This window comes from Mustela erminea, chromosome 5 (assembly GCF_009829155.1).
Source record: "Mustela erminea isolate mMusErm1 chromosome 5, mMusErm1.Pri, whole genome shotgun sequence".
Classification (NCBI taxonomy): domain Eukaryota; kingdom Metazoa; phylum Chordata; class Mammalia; order Carnivora; family Mustelidae; genus Mustela; species Mustela erminea.
Window position 1 is genome coordinate 116,993,278 of NC_045618.1, and position 16,496 is coordinate 117,009,773.

The 16,496-nt window shown below is 51.4% G+C and overlaps 1 protein-coding gene across 5 annotated transcripts in view; it reads right to left on the reverse strand.

The window, feature by feature from the left end:
* The window catches only part of SLC24A4 (solute carrier family 24 member 4), a 180,509-nt gene that overhangs the window by 54,635 nt on the left and 109,378 nt on the right, over window positions 1–16,496 (reverse strand). For 4 of the 5 annotated variants that reach the window (XR_004286066.1, XM_032344630.1, XM_032344629.1 and 1 more), the window contains exons 3-7: window positions 8,818–8,894; window positions 5,709–5,783; window positions 3,211–3,295; window positions 2,568–2,671; window positions 1,714–1,788 (exon numbers count right to left, since the gene is read on the reverse strand). Coding sequence is in view for 4 of the 5 variants with exons in the window: in XM_032344630.1 (XP_032200521.1) it covers window positions 1,714–1,788; window positions 2,568–2,671; window positions 3,211–3,295; window positions 5,709–5,783; window positions 8,818–8,894 (416 nt within the window). In the remaining variant the exon portion in view is untranslated. Of the gene's footprint in view, window positions 1–1,713; window positions 1,789–2,567; window positions 2,672–3,210; window positions 3,296–5,708; window positions 5,784–8,817; window positions 8,895–15,829; window positions 15,865–16,496 lie in introns of those variants that run through there. The other variant, XM_032344631.1, reaches the window with a different exon arrangement.

A 16,496-nucleotide genomic window follows, 5' to 3' on the forward strand; every position in this document is an offset into this window, starting at 1 on the left:
CACCCCTAGGGAATGTGAGGACATATGTGGGGGATATTTTTAGTTTTTACAGCCCAGTGGAGGGCTGTTTAGAGACAGGGACAGGCAGATGGTGACCAGCCTAGAACATGTGACATAGTCTGTCAGAAGGTTTTCCCACACGTAAAGACCTCTTATTTAAGTGTCTGGCTAAAATTCAGACATGTGGTAGCAGCTGGAGGTTGTGGGGGGAGAGAAAGACCTGAACCCAGAACTTAACTGTGTTGTAAAAATCAAAATACTTTTACACAGTTGTAATAAATATGTAATTTCCTAGTGAGGTAGCAAATGGAGAAACAGGTGGACTTGGCTCAGCCTAGGATTTTTATCAGGAGTCATTTATAATTTTGAAAAATCGGGTCTTCAATGTCGGCACCCCCCACAGGGCCCAAGGGGCCCACCCAGCACCCGGCCTCCGTCTGCACAGGTCAATTTCAGGCTCAGAGATTCTTCCATTCGGGGGTAATGATCATATCACCTGGGGTTCTAGCATCTTCTCGCCGAAACACTTACCATGGAGAGTTGTAATCTCTCTTATTATCAAGGACTTCTGTCTTTGATAGTTTGGGCATCATTTGATTCTTTTTTTGGAAACTGCATATAGGTATATTGTTTTATCTATGACTTTCCTTTTCGGGATTGTGTAGACAGGGGTCCCTGTGGTCTCAAATGGTCCTAGTCATGCCCCGCCTGACACTCATGCTGCCGGGCCTGTCTCTATGGCCTGTGCAGCTCCTGACAAACAGAATGTGGCGAAAGCGATGGGTTACAGCCCCCATGATCAGGTCACAGGCTCCCTTCCACGGTGGCACCTTCTCACCCCTGCTCTGAGGGCAGCCAGTCAGCGTGGTGAGCACAGCATGGTGAGCCAGGCGGCCAGGAAGCCTCAGAGGAGGCCTATCTGCAGCCCTGCGAGGGACCTCTCCCCCAGCAAAGCAGATTCTCACTGGGGGAGTCGTGTACCCTGGCCACCATCTGTGCGAAACCCTGAACTCTGGTTCACAGACAACAAGAGCAAGAACTACTTGCTAGTTGAAGCTACAGAGTTTGGGGGAAATTTGTTACCCGCAGATAATTTGTACAAGGGATGGGACTGTCCTGTACAGTTGGCTCTAGATCTTGTGAGGTCGGGAACTCTCTGGGGCACATTCCAGAAAATCTGGGCACACCACAGTCCTCTGCCCTCATGCCACCGCCTGGACTGAAACGTCTCCTCTGGGGGTGGCACGCATCTCGGCAGTAGCCTGTGCCTTGTGCTTCAGTGTCATAGGCATGATGCCACACTAGCCCTCGGGGGACCGTGGGGGTAATCTCTTGTCACTCTCCCCCACACTAACAGACCCCGGAAACCCTGTTCCAGCTCTTCTGCCTTTCTTCGTGTTCCCCCAGCCGCCAGTGCTGCCTGCCTCCAGCCAGCCTCGGTCTCTCTCCTGCTCTGCGGGAAGCAGTGAACCCAGAAACTCCGATTCTCAGGCATCGGGCTCTAACGGAGGCTCTGAGGGCCCCTGAGGAGCAAAGGGCTCGAACTTAACTTCACGGACCATGGGACATGTGCTCTGACGTTTCCAAGGCCTTTTTGAATTCAAGGTGCTTGTCGGATTTGCTCCATAACCAGGGTGTCAGGCACGAGGTTTTCAGGCGAGGGAGGCAGAGTGGAGAGGGGATGGGGACAGAAACGGGCAGGGGGCAACTCACAGCAATGAGCACGATGACAGAGAGGGTGTAGTACACGGAGTCTCGGCACACAGCCCACCACGTCAGACGGACCACCTGCCAAGCAAAGGGCCGTCAGCTGCTGCTGGCTGGGGAGATGGGGGGTGGTGCGGGGACTAGCTTTCTCACCAGCCCTGAGCCCCGCAGGGGCAGGGATGCACCCACAGAGCTCCTGCTAACTGTGCCACCGGAAACAAGCCTCTCCCAGCTGCTCGAGGCCACCCAGTGCTCTCCATTGTATTTCGGCAACAGGACAAAAGTACACAGTGTTTGTAAGTGAGGGCCTAGCTGTTCCCTCTCCTCTGAGGTAACAACCTGTCTCACAGCAGAAGCCCAGGGTCAAGGCAGAGCCAGATGCTGGAAGCTTCTGGTGTTAAACTACCTCGCTTGGCCAGGTAGCGCCGACTCATGAGCCTGCTTCTTGGTGGGTGAGTGTAATGCCCCCAACAGCCCTGAGGACCAGGAAGATGGTCATGGGGTATCAGCAACAGGCCAGCTTCAACCTCCTTGCTAAGGAGGCCAAAGGCAGGCCTCGGATATTTCCAGAATCTAACTCAGGGTCAGGGTTACAGGAGGGACCTCTCAAACATCTACTGCTGCTCAGTGAACGCTCACCCTTGGCCCGGACAAGAGCGCCAACCCTGTCCTGCCCTCGGATCTGATGGTGCTGGATGTGGACAGAACATCAGATGCCACTTGTACCTGGGAGGACCCAAGCCTGGAGGGGGAAGCCGACTTGCTCAGCCTCAGTCAGTCAAGGGCACACCCAAGGTGAGGTCCCAGGTTCCCCTGCTGCTGTCCCTAGGTCACTCTACAAAGGGAGACAAACCACTGACCTGCCCCGCGAATAATCCACAAACGCCGATTATACACAGGATGTTGAACACCGCAGAGCCCACGATGGTCCCAACGCCAACGTCTCCATGGGTGATGAACACGCCTATAACAGGAAAGGCAGAGACCTTCCTGTGCCAGTCCTGCCCCCGCCCGCCCCGGGCTGCTGGGAGGGCTGTGTCCCCAGCCCCATGGATGGAGGGAGTCGTTCTCCTCATCACATGCCTGCGGGGCTGAGGGGGACGGCAGAACCGGAGACGAGAAAGTGTCCTGGGCGACCAGCTAACTCCATTCCTCCCACCCCCAACTTTTTTAAAACACAGCTTGATCAAGATCTAATTCATATGCCATAAAACTCACCCATTCAAAGTATATAATAATCCCGTTTTTTGGTATAGTCACAGAATTGTGCAACCATCACCACAATCTCATTCTAGAACATTTCTATCCTGCCCCCACAAAAGGAGCCCTCTACCCACCCGCCCTTTGCTCTCCCACACGCCCCAGGGAACCCGACTTTACTTTCTGTCTCCCCAGCTCTCCCGCTCTACAGTTGAGAAAACAGAGGTTCAGAGCTGACAAATGCCCTCACTGGTCAGGGGTGGGGGTCTGGGTCCTGTGTCCCCTGCTGGGGGCCTTTCTTACCAATAACAGAGGCAAACAGCTCGGGCGTCGAGCTTCCTGCGGCCATGAAAGTGGCTCCCGCCACATCTTCACTCAGATGGAGCTTCTGAAACAGAAGTGACCACAGACACTCAGGCGGTGAGGTGGGGACAGCGGACACAGCCACCGGACACGCCCACGATCATGGCAAGCGTGGGGGACTGCTGTGGCCAGAGTCGGGCACCTGGGCTGGCCGTGTCGTCTCCCGGCACCCTCAGCACATGCCTCCTGCTACTCTGTGGGCCATCCCACCCAAAGTCCCCTGTCCCCTTCCCCTGTCACTTTCTGCTCAATCGCCAAGCCCCTAAATGAGGTCACCTCTCGAACTGTACCCCCAGAGTCAGCTGTTCCCCTTGGACCAGTGGAAGAGTCTGGTCCTCCAATCAATGAAACACAAACCACCCAATGAGGGTCTGAGGACTATGCTTGTGCCTTCCCCACTGGACAGTGAAGGTTGGTCTTTTTCACCTCTGGATTGCCAGTGCCTAACTCTGAGTCTGGGACACAGTGACGCTCAGCCAGCAGCCGTCTCCAGGGCCCATGCAGAACTTGGGTACCACGCAGACTTGCCCAATTCAGGGCTGTGGGACCTAGAGGTCCCAGAGGCACAGTCTGGCCCTTGCATTCCAGAAGACCTTCTCCGTGGTAGCCCCGATGCCTGGCTGCTCACGGACTCAAAGACCCAGACAACCTAGTTCCGGGGATGAGGCTGGATCTCTGATAAGGCACACTCTCCTTAGCAAGGCCATGCTCCAGCCACAGAGGCCCATCCTCTGATCGAGAATATGCTGTTGGGGGCTTTGGATGCTGGGAAAAGCCATGAAGATTCTGGGTCTCCCTGAACCTGAACTTGAAGGCACTTACTCTATGGTGCCCAGAAGGCATCTGGGCAGAGCTCAGTCTCCTCCTGCACCCACCCTCCCAAGTACCCTGGGCAGTCTGGGGTCAGCACAATCTCTCTGTTGACCTTGCTACAGGAAGCAGTCCCTCAGAGGGGTCGGAGCTCTGGGCTTCTGTCCAGCACTGACCCCCCAGGGCAGAAGCCCGGCCACCCTGACCTCATTGATCAGGAGAGGGTTCCACAGAAAATGATCTGCCATCAGAGCATTTCCGGTATCTTCTAGCACATTACAAACCATTACAAACTCAGGTGAAGGCTCTGTCTTCACCTGAGCTATTCTTTCCTCCTAGAATGCCCTTCCTTGCCCTCTCTGCTTGGAGAAATCCTGACCACTTCAGAAGTTTAGATCAGATACCACTTCTTCCATGAAGCCCTCCTAGGCTTCTCCCCAACAGACACATTGCATTCCTCCTTCTGGCTCTTCAGTCCTTTGATGACTCTTACTGAGCCCCTTCCAGAGGACTTGCCCATAGGGCCAGGACCATCCCCCTTTGCTCACGTCTGTGTCCTTACAGAGACAGGTAACCTGGAGGGGCCTTTCCACTGGACACTGTCCTGTGCATTGGTCACCCATCCCCAGAGGCCATCTCCTGATTCTCTCCATACACTCTTTCTCTGGCTCAACTCGCTCATTGACCCACGGTTCAGTCTGAGTCGGGGGAAGATGGAGAGATGAGCGAGGGGAGACTGGGGGAGGGGAAGGCCTTTGCACCTGCTGCCACATTCCTCGCTCCTCAGGAGGCCCTATTCTGTGCTCAGCAGCAAGGAAGCCCCTGCCCTAACAAGCTCTGCCTCCAGCTGCAGATGTCACAACAACGACATGTCTTCAAACAGGTAGGAGATTTCACGGGGGACAAAGTGTACCAAAGCCCAGAGCGGTCTGCACATAGTAGGTGCTGGAAGCGGAAGTAGTTATCCTTTCTTGGTTAGCGGCCAAGGGTAAGGCAGAACAGAGAGACACCCTGGAGCCTTTTAAAAATTTTTTAAAAAAAATATTTTATTTTTAATCTCTACACTCCATGAGGGGCTTGAACTCACAACCCTGAGATCGAGAGTTTCACGCTCTACTGACTGAGCCAGCCAGGCGCCCCAGCACTGGAGTCTTACATGTGAGAAGAGAGAAGATAAGAAAGTCAAAAGCTCACAAAACAATGAGGAGGAGAAAACGTCAGCCTGCAAGCACTGGACCAAAGGGCATTCTTTGCTCAGCCTCTGGATCCTCCCCCGAGACACGGATCCCCACCTGGTCCCCGCCACCTGCAGCTTGTGGGAAATGCTCCTTAAGGGGCAGGTTTAGCTTCACCAGTGACAGCTTGCTGGGAAACCAGAGGCCCCGGGCGCCGATGGCACGTGGGAGACCAAATCAGGGAGAGAATGGCCCCTGCCGACTCCGCTCTGGGGATGTCAAAGCCAGGCTTTGCCATGGCCACAGTAAGTGCATGGCCAGTCGTCACCACCAGAGTGCTCCCTGCTTGGTCCTTCTCCATCTGGCCCTGACGAGTCCCATGTCCTTGGTTGCCCCAGGCCCCCCAGCCCCAGCCTGGCTTTTCTGTGACATCCCAAGTCCCCCCCTACTTACCTCGCAGATCTTCTCCAGAGACGGAACAAAAAAGTCATCACAGACTATGGCCAAGGCATAGAACATGTACAGAGCCTGAGGAGGAAATGGGGGAGATGGTCAGCAAATGCACCTGCTGCCCAGGAGGCGTGGCTGGCCCGATGTCACGTCCCGAACCAGGCAGCTGTCACACACTGCCAAGGCAGAGGCCGGGTGCACAGAGAGAGACACAGGAAAATTCCAACACCACAGAGATCTGCTCCCTCAAGAGCAAATGGGGAAACTGAGTCCCAGGGAGGGGAAATAATGTGCTGGCAACAAAGGGGATGAGAGCTCAGGCCACGTGGTCTTGGGCTCCTTTTTCTCTTTGCAAAGCACCAGCTCTCTCCCCTGCACCATTTCAGGCTGCTCTCAAAAGGCAAGCTCTAAGCCTTAGGGCTAAGAAGGAAAGCATTTAGAATCAACAGTTTAAGAGTTTAAACTAAGAACAATCCTGATCCTCCCCCTTCATTTTAGTGAAGGCACCATTTCCCTCCAACCACCCGGCCACTCACTGCTGGAATGAATGGCAGTGAGCAAGCGAGCCAGCAGTTCCTGGGTTGCTACCTAATGGTGGCAGAAGTTAAAATACACAAGCCATTCACACACAGAGTTTCATGGAACAAAGCGTCCAGATGCTAATGCTTATTCTGGGACTGATTTGCCATGTGCCTTTGGATAAGTCACATTTCCAGGGCTCAGTCCCTTCATCTGTTTGATGACAGAGTGAGAACAGATCAGTAGTTTCCAAGTGGTTTTATATACATGGTTTTATATATCCCTGTCCTGTTCATCTTTCCACTCAACTCAACCCATGGGCCAGGCACTATTCTAGGCATCAGGGATCCATGGCTAACCTGCCAGGAAATGCCTCTGCCTCCTGTAACTGACCTTAGTGGGGCAAATAGACAAATAATGTGTAACTGTTGGGGGAAAGGCCAGTGCAAAGGCCCTGAGGTAGGAGTGAGCTTGATGTCCATGAGGAACAGCAAGGTCACTTATGCAGGTAGACCAGAGTGATAGTGATGTGGAAGACAGAGGATGTGAGGTTGGAAGGACAGGCCATGCCCAGGGCCCATGGACAGATGGGACTTTGTGCTGAAGGCTGAGGGAACCATTTCTTTCTTCAAAGACAAAGTGATACAGATGCTCTGTTCACAAAACTGGGAAAGGCTGGGCTGCTTCAGCAAGAACAACTGTGAAGTTGTTGGAGTAGCACACCAATGAATTGTGATTAAATAGACTGGAAGATCTACCAGCTGTGGCCTGAGGCAGGTGTCTTCTGCAGTCCAAGCATGGCTGTCCTTGGATCTGACTCATTACCTTTTGGTGTGGGGGGAGGGGAAGCAAAAAGAAACAAATAATGGGGGTTATAGGTGAAGGGAGAGAGATCCTGCTGTGAAAATCTCAGGATACAGACTTGAGTTCATACCCCCAGGAATTTCCACAACATCCTCTACCAGGAGAAGGGGAGGCTGCATAGCTCTCCTGATGGCCTTGGAAACACGTAAGAGAAAAGGAGGCCAAGTCGGTCCCCACCACTCTGGCTGGGCAGCTTTGAGAACGTTCCTAGCGCTGCACATAAAAACTGGCTCCAAAGCTTGCGCCTTGTCTTTCTCTTAAAGAAGGTGTCAGCAAAGTTTTTCTGAAACAGTCAGACAGTAAATATTTCGGTCTTGACAGGTCACACAGTCTCTGTCACAATGATTCTGTGGCTGTAGAATAGAACATGGTGTGTGTGTGGCAGGATTCCAATAAAACTTTATTTATAAAAATCAGGAGGTGGGCTAGATTTGGTCCTCTAACCATCGTTTGGCTCATGTCTGCTCTAAAGGCTCCTGCAAAAACCCTGAGGTGTTTTCAGGTTCGGGAGAGAAGGTTTTGTCTTAGCAATGCCGAGACTTTCCTGAGGCAGAGCCCTAGAGCTATGGGATTAATTTGCCAAACCCACAGCCTCTCAGTGAAAGAGGAGGGCGTGGGAAATCCAGGGGAACTAGAAAGATAATAACTCTCTTACGGAAATACACAGGCCTGTCATCCAATATTTGCCTACAACTTTCACTGTCATTAACGGTTTATCCTGTTAATTAAAACTTCACTCATTCATCATTCTCAGGGGGCTACTCTCTCCGCAAGAATCCCAGCTTTCGCTTTCTGAATTCTCTCTTGCAAAGGCTAATACTTGGTGGGGCTTATAGAAGCAAATAGTGCTGGGTGGTCAGGGAACCTAATTAAAGGAAAATCTGCCGTGTCCCAAGCGGAAAAGCAAATCGCGAGCACTTTCGTTTCTCCACACCATACAAAAGGACTGGCGAACCTTTTCTGCAACGGGACAGACAGTAAATATTTTTGGCTTTGTGGACCACGTCACTGTATTATACCTACTTTGGGACTGAAGCACAAAAGCAGCCACAGAGAATACAGAAATGATGGGAAGGGCCATATTCAAATAAAACTTTATTTACAAACAACAGCCATGGCTTCAGGCTGCAGTTTGCTTACTCTTGTCAGAGAAGAGCAACTTTTGCCTGTACTTGAGGTTTGGACCCACTAGTCCTTTTTAAATTGGTGTCTGAGGATTCCACCATTGTCGTCAAGTCTCATCTGAAGACAGAGGGAAATTTGAGAAAGGGTGCGCCGAAGTTTTAAACTATGGTTACGTCAAGGTGGTGAGATGTGGAGTGGGAGTGGAGGATCATGGGAATTGTGGCAGCAAGCGTGCACAGAGCACTTCTTATCTGTTGTGCAATGTCTAGTGCACTTTACTCACACTCACGCATGGCTGGGAATGTTTTCGCATGGCTAGGAAAGATGCTGTCACTCCCTTTTCAGGAAAGCAGAAAATGGGGCCCAGGAAGACTTGGGAGTCTTGTCTTGGCTCTGGGGTCACTTGCTGGGCAACACAGAGCCAGTCACCCGACATCTTTAAGACTCTGGTTTTTTGTGGTTAAAATGGGTCCAGCACCTGTTCTCCCAGATGTCATCTTACAAGGAAGGGACATCTTTGACGTGCTATGGCTTGTTCGTGCTCTGCAGACACGCTCTGGCTGCCTGAGGTGAAGGAATAGCCTATCCCACCCAGGCCACTTACACCGAGGATATGCAGCAGGACGGCTCCGTGTTGTCGCTCCTTGTTGGAGAACAGGTCTGTGGGGAACTCGTGAATCGCTGGAAGACAAGAGGACACAGCAGGGGGTTAGTTATCAGTGGGTCCCGTGATGGCCTCACTGGCAGCGTGAGAGTCCCCTGTGGATCTGGAGAACCTGCTAGGCTTTCAGCTACCCCAGGAGGGGGCCAGCCAGCTACAGCTCCCACGTCCACAGCACGCCCGCGCTCTTCGGAAAACATTGCTGAGTACCGAATTATCTACAGATGCTCTAGAAACTTGGAATTGACCTAATTTAACATATCCCTTGCAATTTTTTTAAAACATATGAAACACTTCCTACCCACTAGGATGGCCAAGAGAGATAATAACAAATATTAGCAAGGACACAGAGTGGTTGGAACCCTCATAACTGGTCAGGGGGTACAGCCACTGTGGCAGGACTGTCTGGCAGTTCTCAAAAAGGTTGAACATCGAGTTACAACACAACACAGCAAGTCTAGTCCCCAGTATCTGCGCAAGAGAAGTGAGAACATGTCCACACAAAATTTGCATGGGGATGTTCATGGCAGTATTATTCATAAGCACCAAAATATGGAATCAACCCAAACACCCATCAGTGAATAAATGGGTAAATAAAATGTGGTCTATTCCAAATGTGGAATATTCCCATACAAGGGAATATTCAGCCATACAAAGACAAAGCACGGATGCATGGAACAACACAGAGGAACCCTCACAGACGAAAACGTGATGCTGAGAGGACTCCATCCCGCGGGACCACATATTGTAAGATTCCATTAATATAAAATTCCAGAAGAGGCAAATCTAGAGAAACTGAGGTAGATTAGTGGTTGCCTAGGGCTGGAAAGCAGAATGGTTTGGGGGATAACTGTTAAAGGGTGCAGGGTTTCTTCCGGGGTTTATGAAATTGTCCTAAAATTGTGATGATGTTTGCCCAACTACCAACACCCTAAAAGTCACCCAATTATATACCTTAAATAGATAAATTGTATGGTATGGGAGTTCTATCTCAATGAAGATGTTAGAGGAAAGCAAAGTAGAAAAATGTCAAAATACACCAAAAAGAGAAATCAGGGGATGGTTCCTCGCTTTGTCCGAGGATTGTGATGACATTCCCAGCAGACAGCTGGGTTCCCAGTGGCTTCAACCCCCACTTGGATCTGCTACAAACACAGTCCCGTTGGCAGTCAGGCAGAGGCTGGAGACGGTCAGTCCCGCTCGGGAGGGCAGGTTCTCTGTACTCACACTGCCATGAGGTTCAGATCTTGCCTCGAATGTTCACAGCCGTGTCTACATGGACAGTTCCTTAACCTCCGTGTACCTCAGTTTCACCATCAGTAAAATGGTAAGATGGACCTTAATAATATGCCTCACTTTTTCAAACATTTCCAGCCTGTGGCGAATTTCAGATGTGCCCTCCCAGGATTCTGCAATATGATTCTCTGGCCACTGCCAAGTCAGAATCCTCTCACACCAGAGTCATTTCTGGTCCCGTCTACCCTCCCAGAGCTCAGGGACAGGTGTTCTCCGGCAAAGCACTTCTAGCTCCGCCCAGGCCCACTGACTCCGCCTCTCGACCTCTCCTTCCACCCATGATGGAAGAATATCCATCTCAAGATCCCCAAAGTGGTCAAGTGACATCGGCTGGGTTGGGGATGGCAGTGCTGGCACATGGAGGAAAAACTGCCGTCCCCCTAGTTGGATATACTCTCGGCAGAACCACACACATAGGGAACATGATCAAAGGGAGAGAGGCTACCACTGGCACACCGCCATCTTGGGTCATCGAGTTCCACGTCACAGTCCCTCCTTTGGCCCCAAGAATGCTCCTGTTGGGGTGGGTACCTGTTATGGGCTTTCATCATCCTAGACAGTGGGTGGCTCTGTGACATGCAGAGCCTTCTGCATTAGGAATCACACACTCAGATTCTATGGTATCACCCCTAACACTCCCGAGGGATCTGAGCAACTTATTTGCTTCTTGGTCTCAGGAAGTTCACAGGGAATGAAGGAATAATTCCTTCTCACCTCACTCCCCCCTTCGAGATGACCGATGGATGAGATGACTGAAGTCATTTATGCAAGTCCTTAGTTGGACACTCCCATAGCCCCACGTCTTCATCCCATCAGCTAGAATGGAAGCTTCTGGAAGGCAGGGATCCACACTGCCCTGTATTATTACATCCTCTGTGCCTTAGCCAGGCCTGACATTGCAGTGGGTTCCCAAAACACTTTAACAGTTGATTGAACTAAAAAATGTTAAAATACGAATAAAAATGCCTATCTATATCTTCTCATCCTATTAGGATGCTCTTATTACCCTCACAAACCGCTTAAACACCTAAAAAGGACAACAGCTTCATGGTGGGTGCTCCATAAAGGCTCGCAAAGAAACTTCCAGGACAAAAAAAAAAAAAAAAAAAAAAAATCCTTTCTCTGTAAATACAATTTGGCCTTCAGCTCTGAGAGTGATGATTTTCTCCCTTACGTGGAAAATCTTGTTTTCTAAGACTAGATTCTCCCGCAAGGCCTAGAAAACATCAGCTTCCCCAGACACCCAGAAAACGTTCCCACTTTAAAACAAGCAACTTTAATGAAATATGGATTCTTTCACTTATTTTTTTCCTGTAATCAAAATTCTTTAATAGAACCACTGCTGTCATTTCAAGAGCGGGGACCTGCTCCCAGGTCTGCGGGCTCAGAGACGCTCATTATAAGGCGGTGGGGGGATGCTTGGCATTCCTGGGGCCGGACATTTTTCCAGGAGAAATCCAACAGTCTGGGGTATTTCAAGGCAGATCAATAGATGCTTCTGCCCTGAAAATTAGAGATGGTTCCTGATTCTCCAAGACAGTGGGCTGAGAGCTGCTGATTTATTCAATCCTGGGAATTCTTTTGAAAATTAGAAGAAAGTAATGTGCATTTCTGCTGTGAGGACATATCATCTGGGCTCCAGCAGGGGAGAGATATGGATGATAAATGGCTTTGTCCTTGGTAGGAGCAGGCTTCTACTGGTTCAGCCACTGTACCAAGCTTGCTTTGCAACCCTGCATAGAAACTGGATGGTGGCAGAGGGGAGGGCAAGCCATCCAGGAATTAATTTTGCCAGCCAAGACAGAGTTACCAGCAAAGCTATCAGCTGCCCATGACCCATTGACCTCTGTACCCACCCGAGTCTTCTGGACATATCCCGAACCCATGAGGCAGGTCCTGCAGCCATAAATGTCCAACGCTGTGAGACTCAGAGGGGAAAGCAACCAGCTCAGGGACCCCAGCTATAGAAGCCTGGACTCACCGTGGGACCCCATGTTCCTTGTTTGGCATTAGGGGCTATCTCTCACACAGAGGGACATCCCATGGCAAAGCGGGAAAGAAGACCTGAACTGGAGTCTTGGCACAATGACCCACAAGCTTTCGGGACCCTGGCTGAGTCTGTCCTTCCATTTCTTCAGTGGCACCCTGCTGCCACGTGAGCTGGTAGAATGGTCACTGTGTCTGTGTGGTTGCTACAGGTCATAATGGCCATACTGCTTTTCCCAGTTGGCAGCTGGTAGCAGAGACCAGTCCGCTTCCTGGTTCAGGAATCAAATCTTCTAGAAACTGACATCTGGGGTACAGGCCATGGAGCACACCCAGCAGGAATGCTGTCCATCCCACCTCTGTCACCAACAGCAGCAACTTCAAAACCACACACAGTGTATGGAGCTGCTCAGTATGCGGGTTCTAGAAGCAGCCGGCAGGGTCCAGGAAGGGCCTCTGCCCCTTGTGTGTTACTTGCAGGACCTTTGCAAGCCGCTTAACACTTCTGAGGCTGTCCTCTTGTCTCTAAGAGGGGATCACTGCAGAGCCTGCCCCCCCAACTCCCCCACCCCCACCCCCGCCAACCGGCTGCTGTAAGGGTTAAAGGACACTCAGCACTCAGCCCATTAGGCGGCTGTCCTACAGACCCTACCCTTGACACAAGGCTGTTGCCGTGGCTCCGGGGCTGAGCCTTGGGTTTGTGAAAGCAAAAGGGGAGACAAAACCAGCTTAGTGGGGGAAGAGCAGGAGATAGCACATGAGATCAGACCAGGATCTAGATGCTGGGTCCGCTTAATCCCAGCTTCCTGAGAAAAACTCTCCTCCTGGGCTTGCTGGGATCAGGAACCCCTGGGCCATGTTCAAGGGCACGACGCTTGCACGGCTGCAAGGGGCCGAGCCACTGGTCTGCTCAAATCCTCACCAGAGGAATCAAGGGGGCAGGCACGCATGGCTTTTGAGGTCATGCCTGAGCCTTTAAGCTGCAGAAATCTGGCAGGGGTGGGTGTGGGGAAAGGGAAGAGATGCATCTGCTGGTGGAAACTAGGGATGATCCCAGCACCCTGACACTGGGGGATGGGGATGGGGGGAGCCCAGGGAAGAGGAGGGGAAGGACAGTTGCCAAAGACACAGCAGCCTCTGCCCACCTCCCTTTTAAGATTCTCTCCTTTGGACTTTGGTGCCCAGAACCAGCTTCTCCATTACTTGTGGTTCTGAACACATCCTTCTGCTTATTCCTCAGATGTCGGCCTCCCTCCCATTCATCCAACTCTACTATGTGTGGGCAGGTGGGAGCTGTGTGTGCATGTATATATGTGTGTGTGGGGGGGGTATCTTTCCCATCAGGTGCCTTCCTGGACATCAGAGGGGAAACTGTAAGGCCCATGGGAACAGAAGCACCTGCAACCCCCCTCTGCACCACCAGCTACCTGGCTAACACCCTATAAACGAGACCCCTGGGGCACACTTGACCTTTTCTGTTGACAAACTTACACGGATGATGTCATTGTATTTCAGAATCCCTGAGTCAGTCTTGCCCTTTCAAGGCTCCGCACTTCTGCCAACAACGCTGCTCATTTTCAAAATGTATTAATTTGTTCAACAAGTATTTGCTAATAGGTGTCGGGCCTTCTGGGAAAGGGCAGACGGGAGCCTGAGGCACCTGTGGGCTTGGCACTCTTCCTCTTGGAGGGTGACTTGACTTTCAGAGAAAGCCAAAGTCATCCAGAGAACAGCAGGATGTTGAGATGGCAAATACCCTGACCCTGAAAGCATATAGATCAATACATACTTCTCGAGCATCACCGTGCGCCAGGCACAAGCATTTACTACGAGTGTCGCAGATGGGCCACAAGGGGCTGGAGGCAGTAGGACAAGTAAGCAAATGATTGAGAGACAGTGAGAAGCTTGCAGGGATGGTGGTGAGGGAAGCCAGCCAGGCAGGTTACTGACCCGAGGGGGCGTGAGCAGGAAGCCCATGGAGAGTGGGGCACCCACATCAAGTCTTGAAGAAGGCATTACAAATCTTTCAAAGCCCTTCCATCTGCCACATCGGTCCCACATCGCCATTCTCTTGAGGAGGAAATGGAGGACCTGAGAAGCTGGATTTGCCCAGCCAACGCCGGGCTCTTTATCTCAGAGCATGGTATCTGAAACAGAGACACATTGGGACAAATGCCTCCTTTATCCAAGGACAGGCTCTGTCCTCCTGAAGCTCTAAGGGCCAGGGCAAGACGTTGTGCTTTTGAAAAGAGGGCTGCATACGCAGGCCGTAGGCCAATTCTGCTGACAGTCCATGGCCCAGCCTGGCAGAGGTCTTGTCCATTACTCCGTGGATCTGGGAAAACCTGTCACTCCTCTCCTCAACCTACCTGAAACATTTAATAAAACTGATCACTTCCTGTTTATGGATGTATGAACATATGAATGAATGAGCAATATATCCACCCACCCACTGACCCAAGTTACATATAGAATTCATTCTTTGGGACATACACTCCCATGGGTCTTGAGAGTGACCCATCACATCCCAAGACAGAACATTCCATCACCCCCAAAATTCCCTTGTGCTTTTTGCAATCAATGCCCCTCTGTACCCCAACTCCTAGCCACCACTGGTGTGTTTTCTTTCCCTACAGTTTGCCTTTCCCAAGATGTCATATCAATGGAATCATACAAGATGCTGCCTTGCCTTCTGGTCTCTTCTGCCCATTTTGGTCTGGCCTCTTTCACTGGACAAAACGCATCAATATTCACCCATGTTGCTGTGTCATCCCACCTCCACACGATGTTCTCTCTTAGTTTCTTGGACTCCCCCACTCTCCTCACTTGCCCAGTGGCCTTTAGAGGCCCCTCCCTCATGGAACCCCAAATACTGTGATTCACAGAGCTCTTCCCCAAGCCCTCTTCTCTCCATCTATGCACCTTCCCCACATGATCTTGGTTTTGACTTCCTAATCTCTGCAGACTTCTTCCAAATCCCAATCTTTCCCAAGTTCAAGACCTAACCCACCCAGCTACCAACTAAATGTCACACCTTCACCATCCTCGAAATACCTGAAACCTGTCCCCAGTGAGTGGTCCACCATCCATGTTGGTTTGCATGAAAGAAATCCTGGTGTCTGTTCCTCCTCCTCCCCCATGCTCTGTGATGGGTGGACAGGGCTAACTGGCACCCAGTTTCCATGAGCCTTCCCATCAGGGACGCCAGTACAGTGCACGAGGCTATGCATTGCACGGTCACACATACCATCTCTGTTCCCTGTTCTGTGGAGTCTGGACAACCTTGAAGCTGGGGCTCTGCGTGAGAAGTAGGTTCTGCCAACCTAGAAGACTAGGAGGAAGGACAAGAGGCAGAGGAGTTCCTCCTCTGACAACCTTGGCTACAGAGGTATAAAAGTAGAGAGGCTTTCCTGGCAACAGGACACATTTCCTTATTCCTGCCAAGGTTCTCTTTGAACTTGATCTTCCCCTTTCCAGATCCTGTTCCTTTAGCTCTTCTTACAATTTCATAAGCACATTGTTCCCTGAAATTCCTTTCTGTGTAAAATGTGGAGAAGGGCTTCTATTTCCTGTACGGAGCGCTGACTGCTTTCAGCCCTCTGCCCACCTTCAGCCATGCCCCATGCACAGGGTCCTGGCAACCTCACCTCCCATGTGGCTTGAGTCCACCCACCTCTCCAGCTCCATCAGCCTCTCCAGTGCGTGTCTTCTCTAGACCTGCCCCCTTCTGTGCTCCGCCCACAGCCAGACCAGCTCCTTCCCAGGCACGGGGAGCTTGAAGCCCTTCAACGGTTCCCAGTTGCTCTGAGGATAAATGCCCACACTGGTGGCACAGGGCGGCCCCACCATCTCTCACCTCCTCCTGTCACCACCTGCCACCTGCCACCTGCCCTCCCACGCTGGCTCCACGCGAGCCTGTGAGCCGCCAGGTGCTGGCACCAGCTGGGTGTTCGGGAAACATCCGTGGGGTGAATGAGCCTTTGGACACAAACCTGCTAGAATGAGCTCTGCCCAAGGGATGCCCCAGAGGCGGGCTGGCCGGCCCTGCTTCCTCGGCTCTGGCCTTCCAAGGTGCTGCCTGGATGCTAAGCTGTGACCTTCCCTAGGAGCAAAGGGTTTGACAGAAATGTGCCTCCATAAAAGGCAGATCTTTAAGAGACTCTAAATCTGACAAAACAGGATGGCTGGGGGGAGGGGAAGTGTGGAGAGGGTGGTTGTGTGATGGACATTGGGGAGGGTATGTGCTAGGGTGAGTGCTGTGAAGTGTGTATGCCTGATGATTCACAGACCTGTACCCCTGGGGCAAATAATACATTATACGTTAATAAAAAAAATTTTTT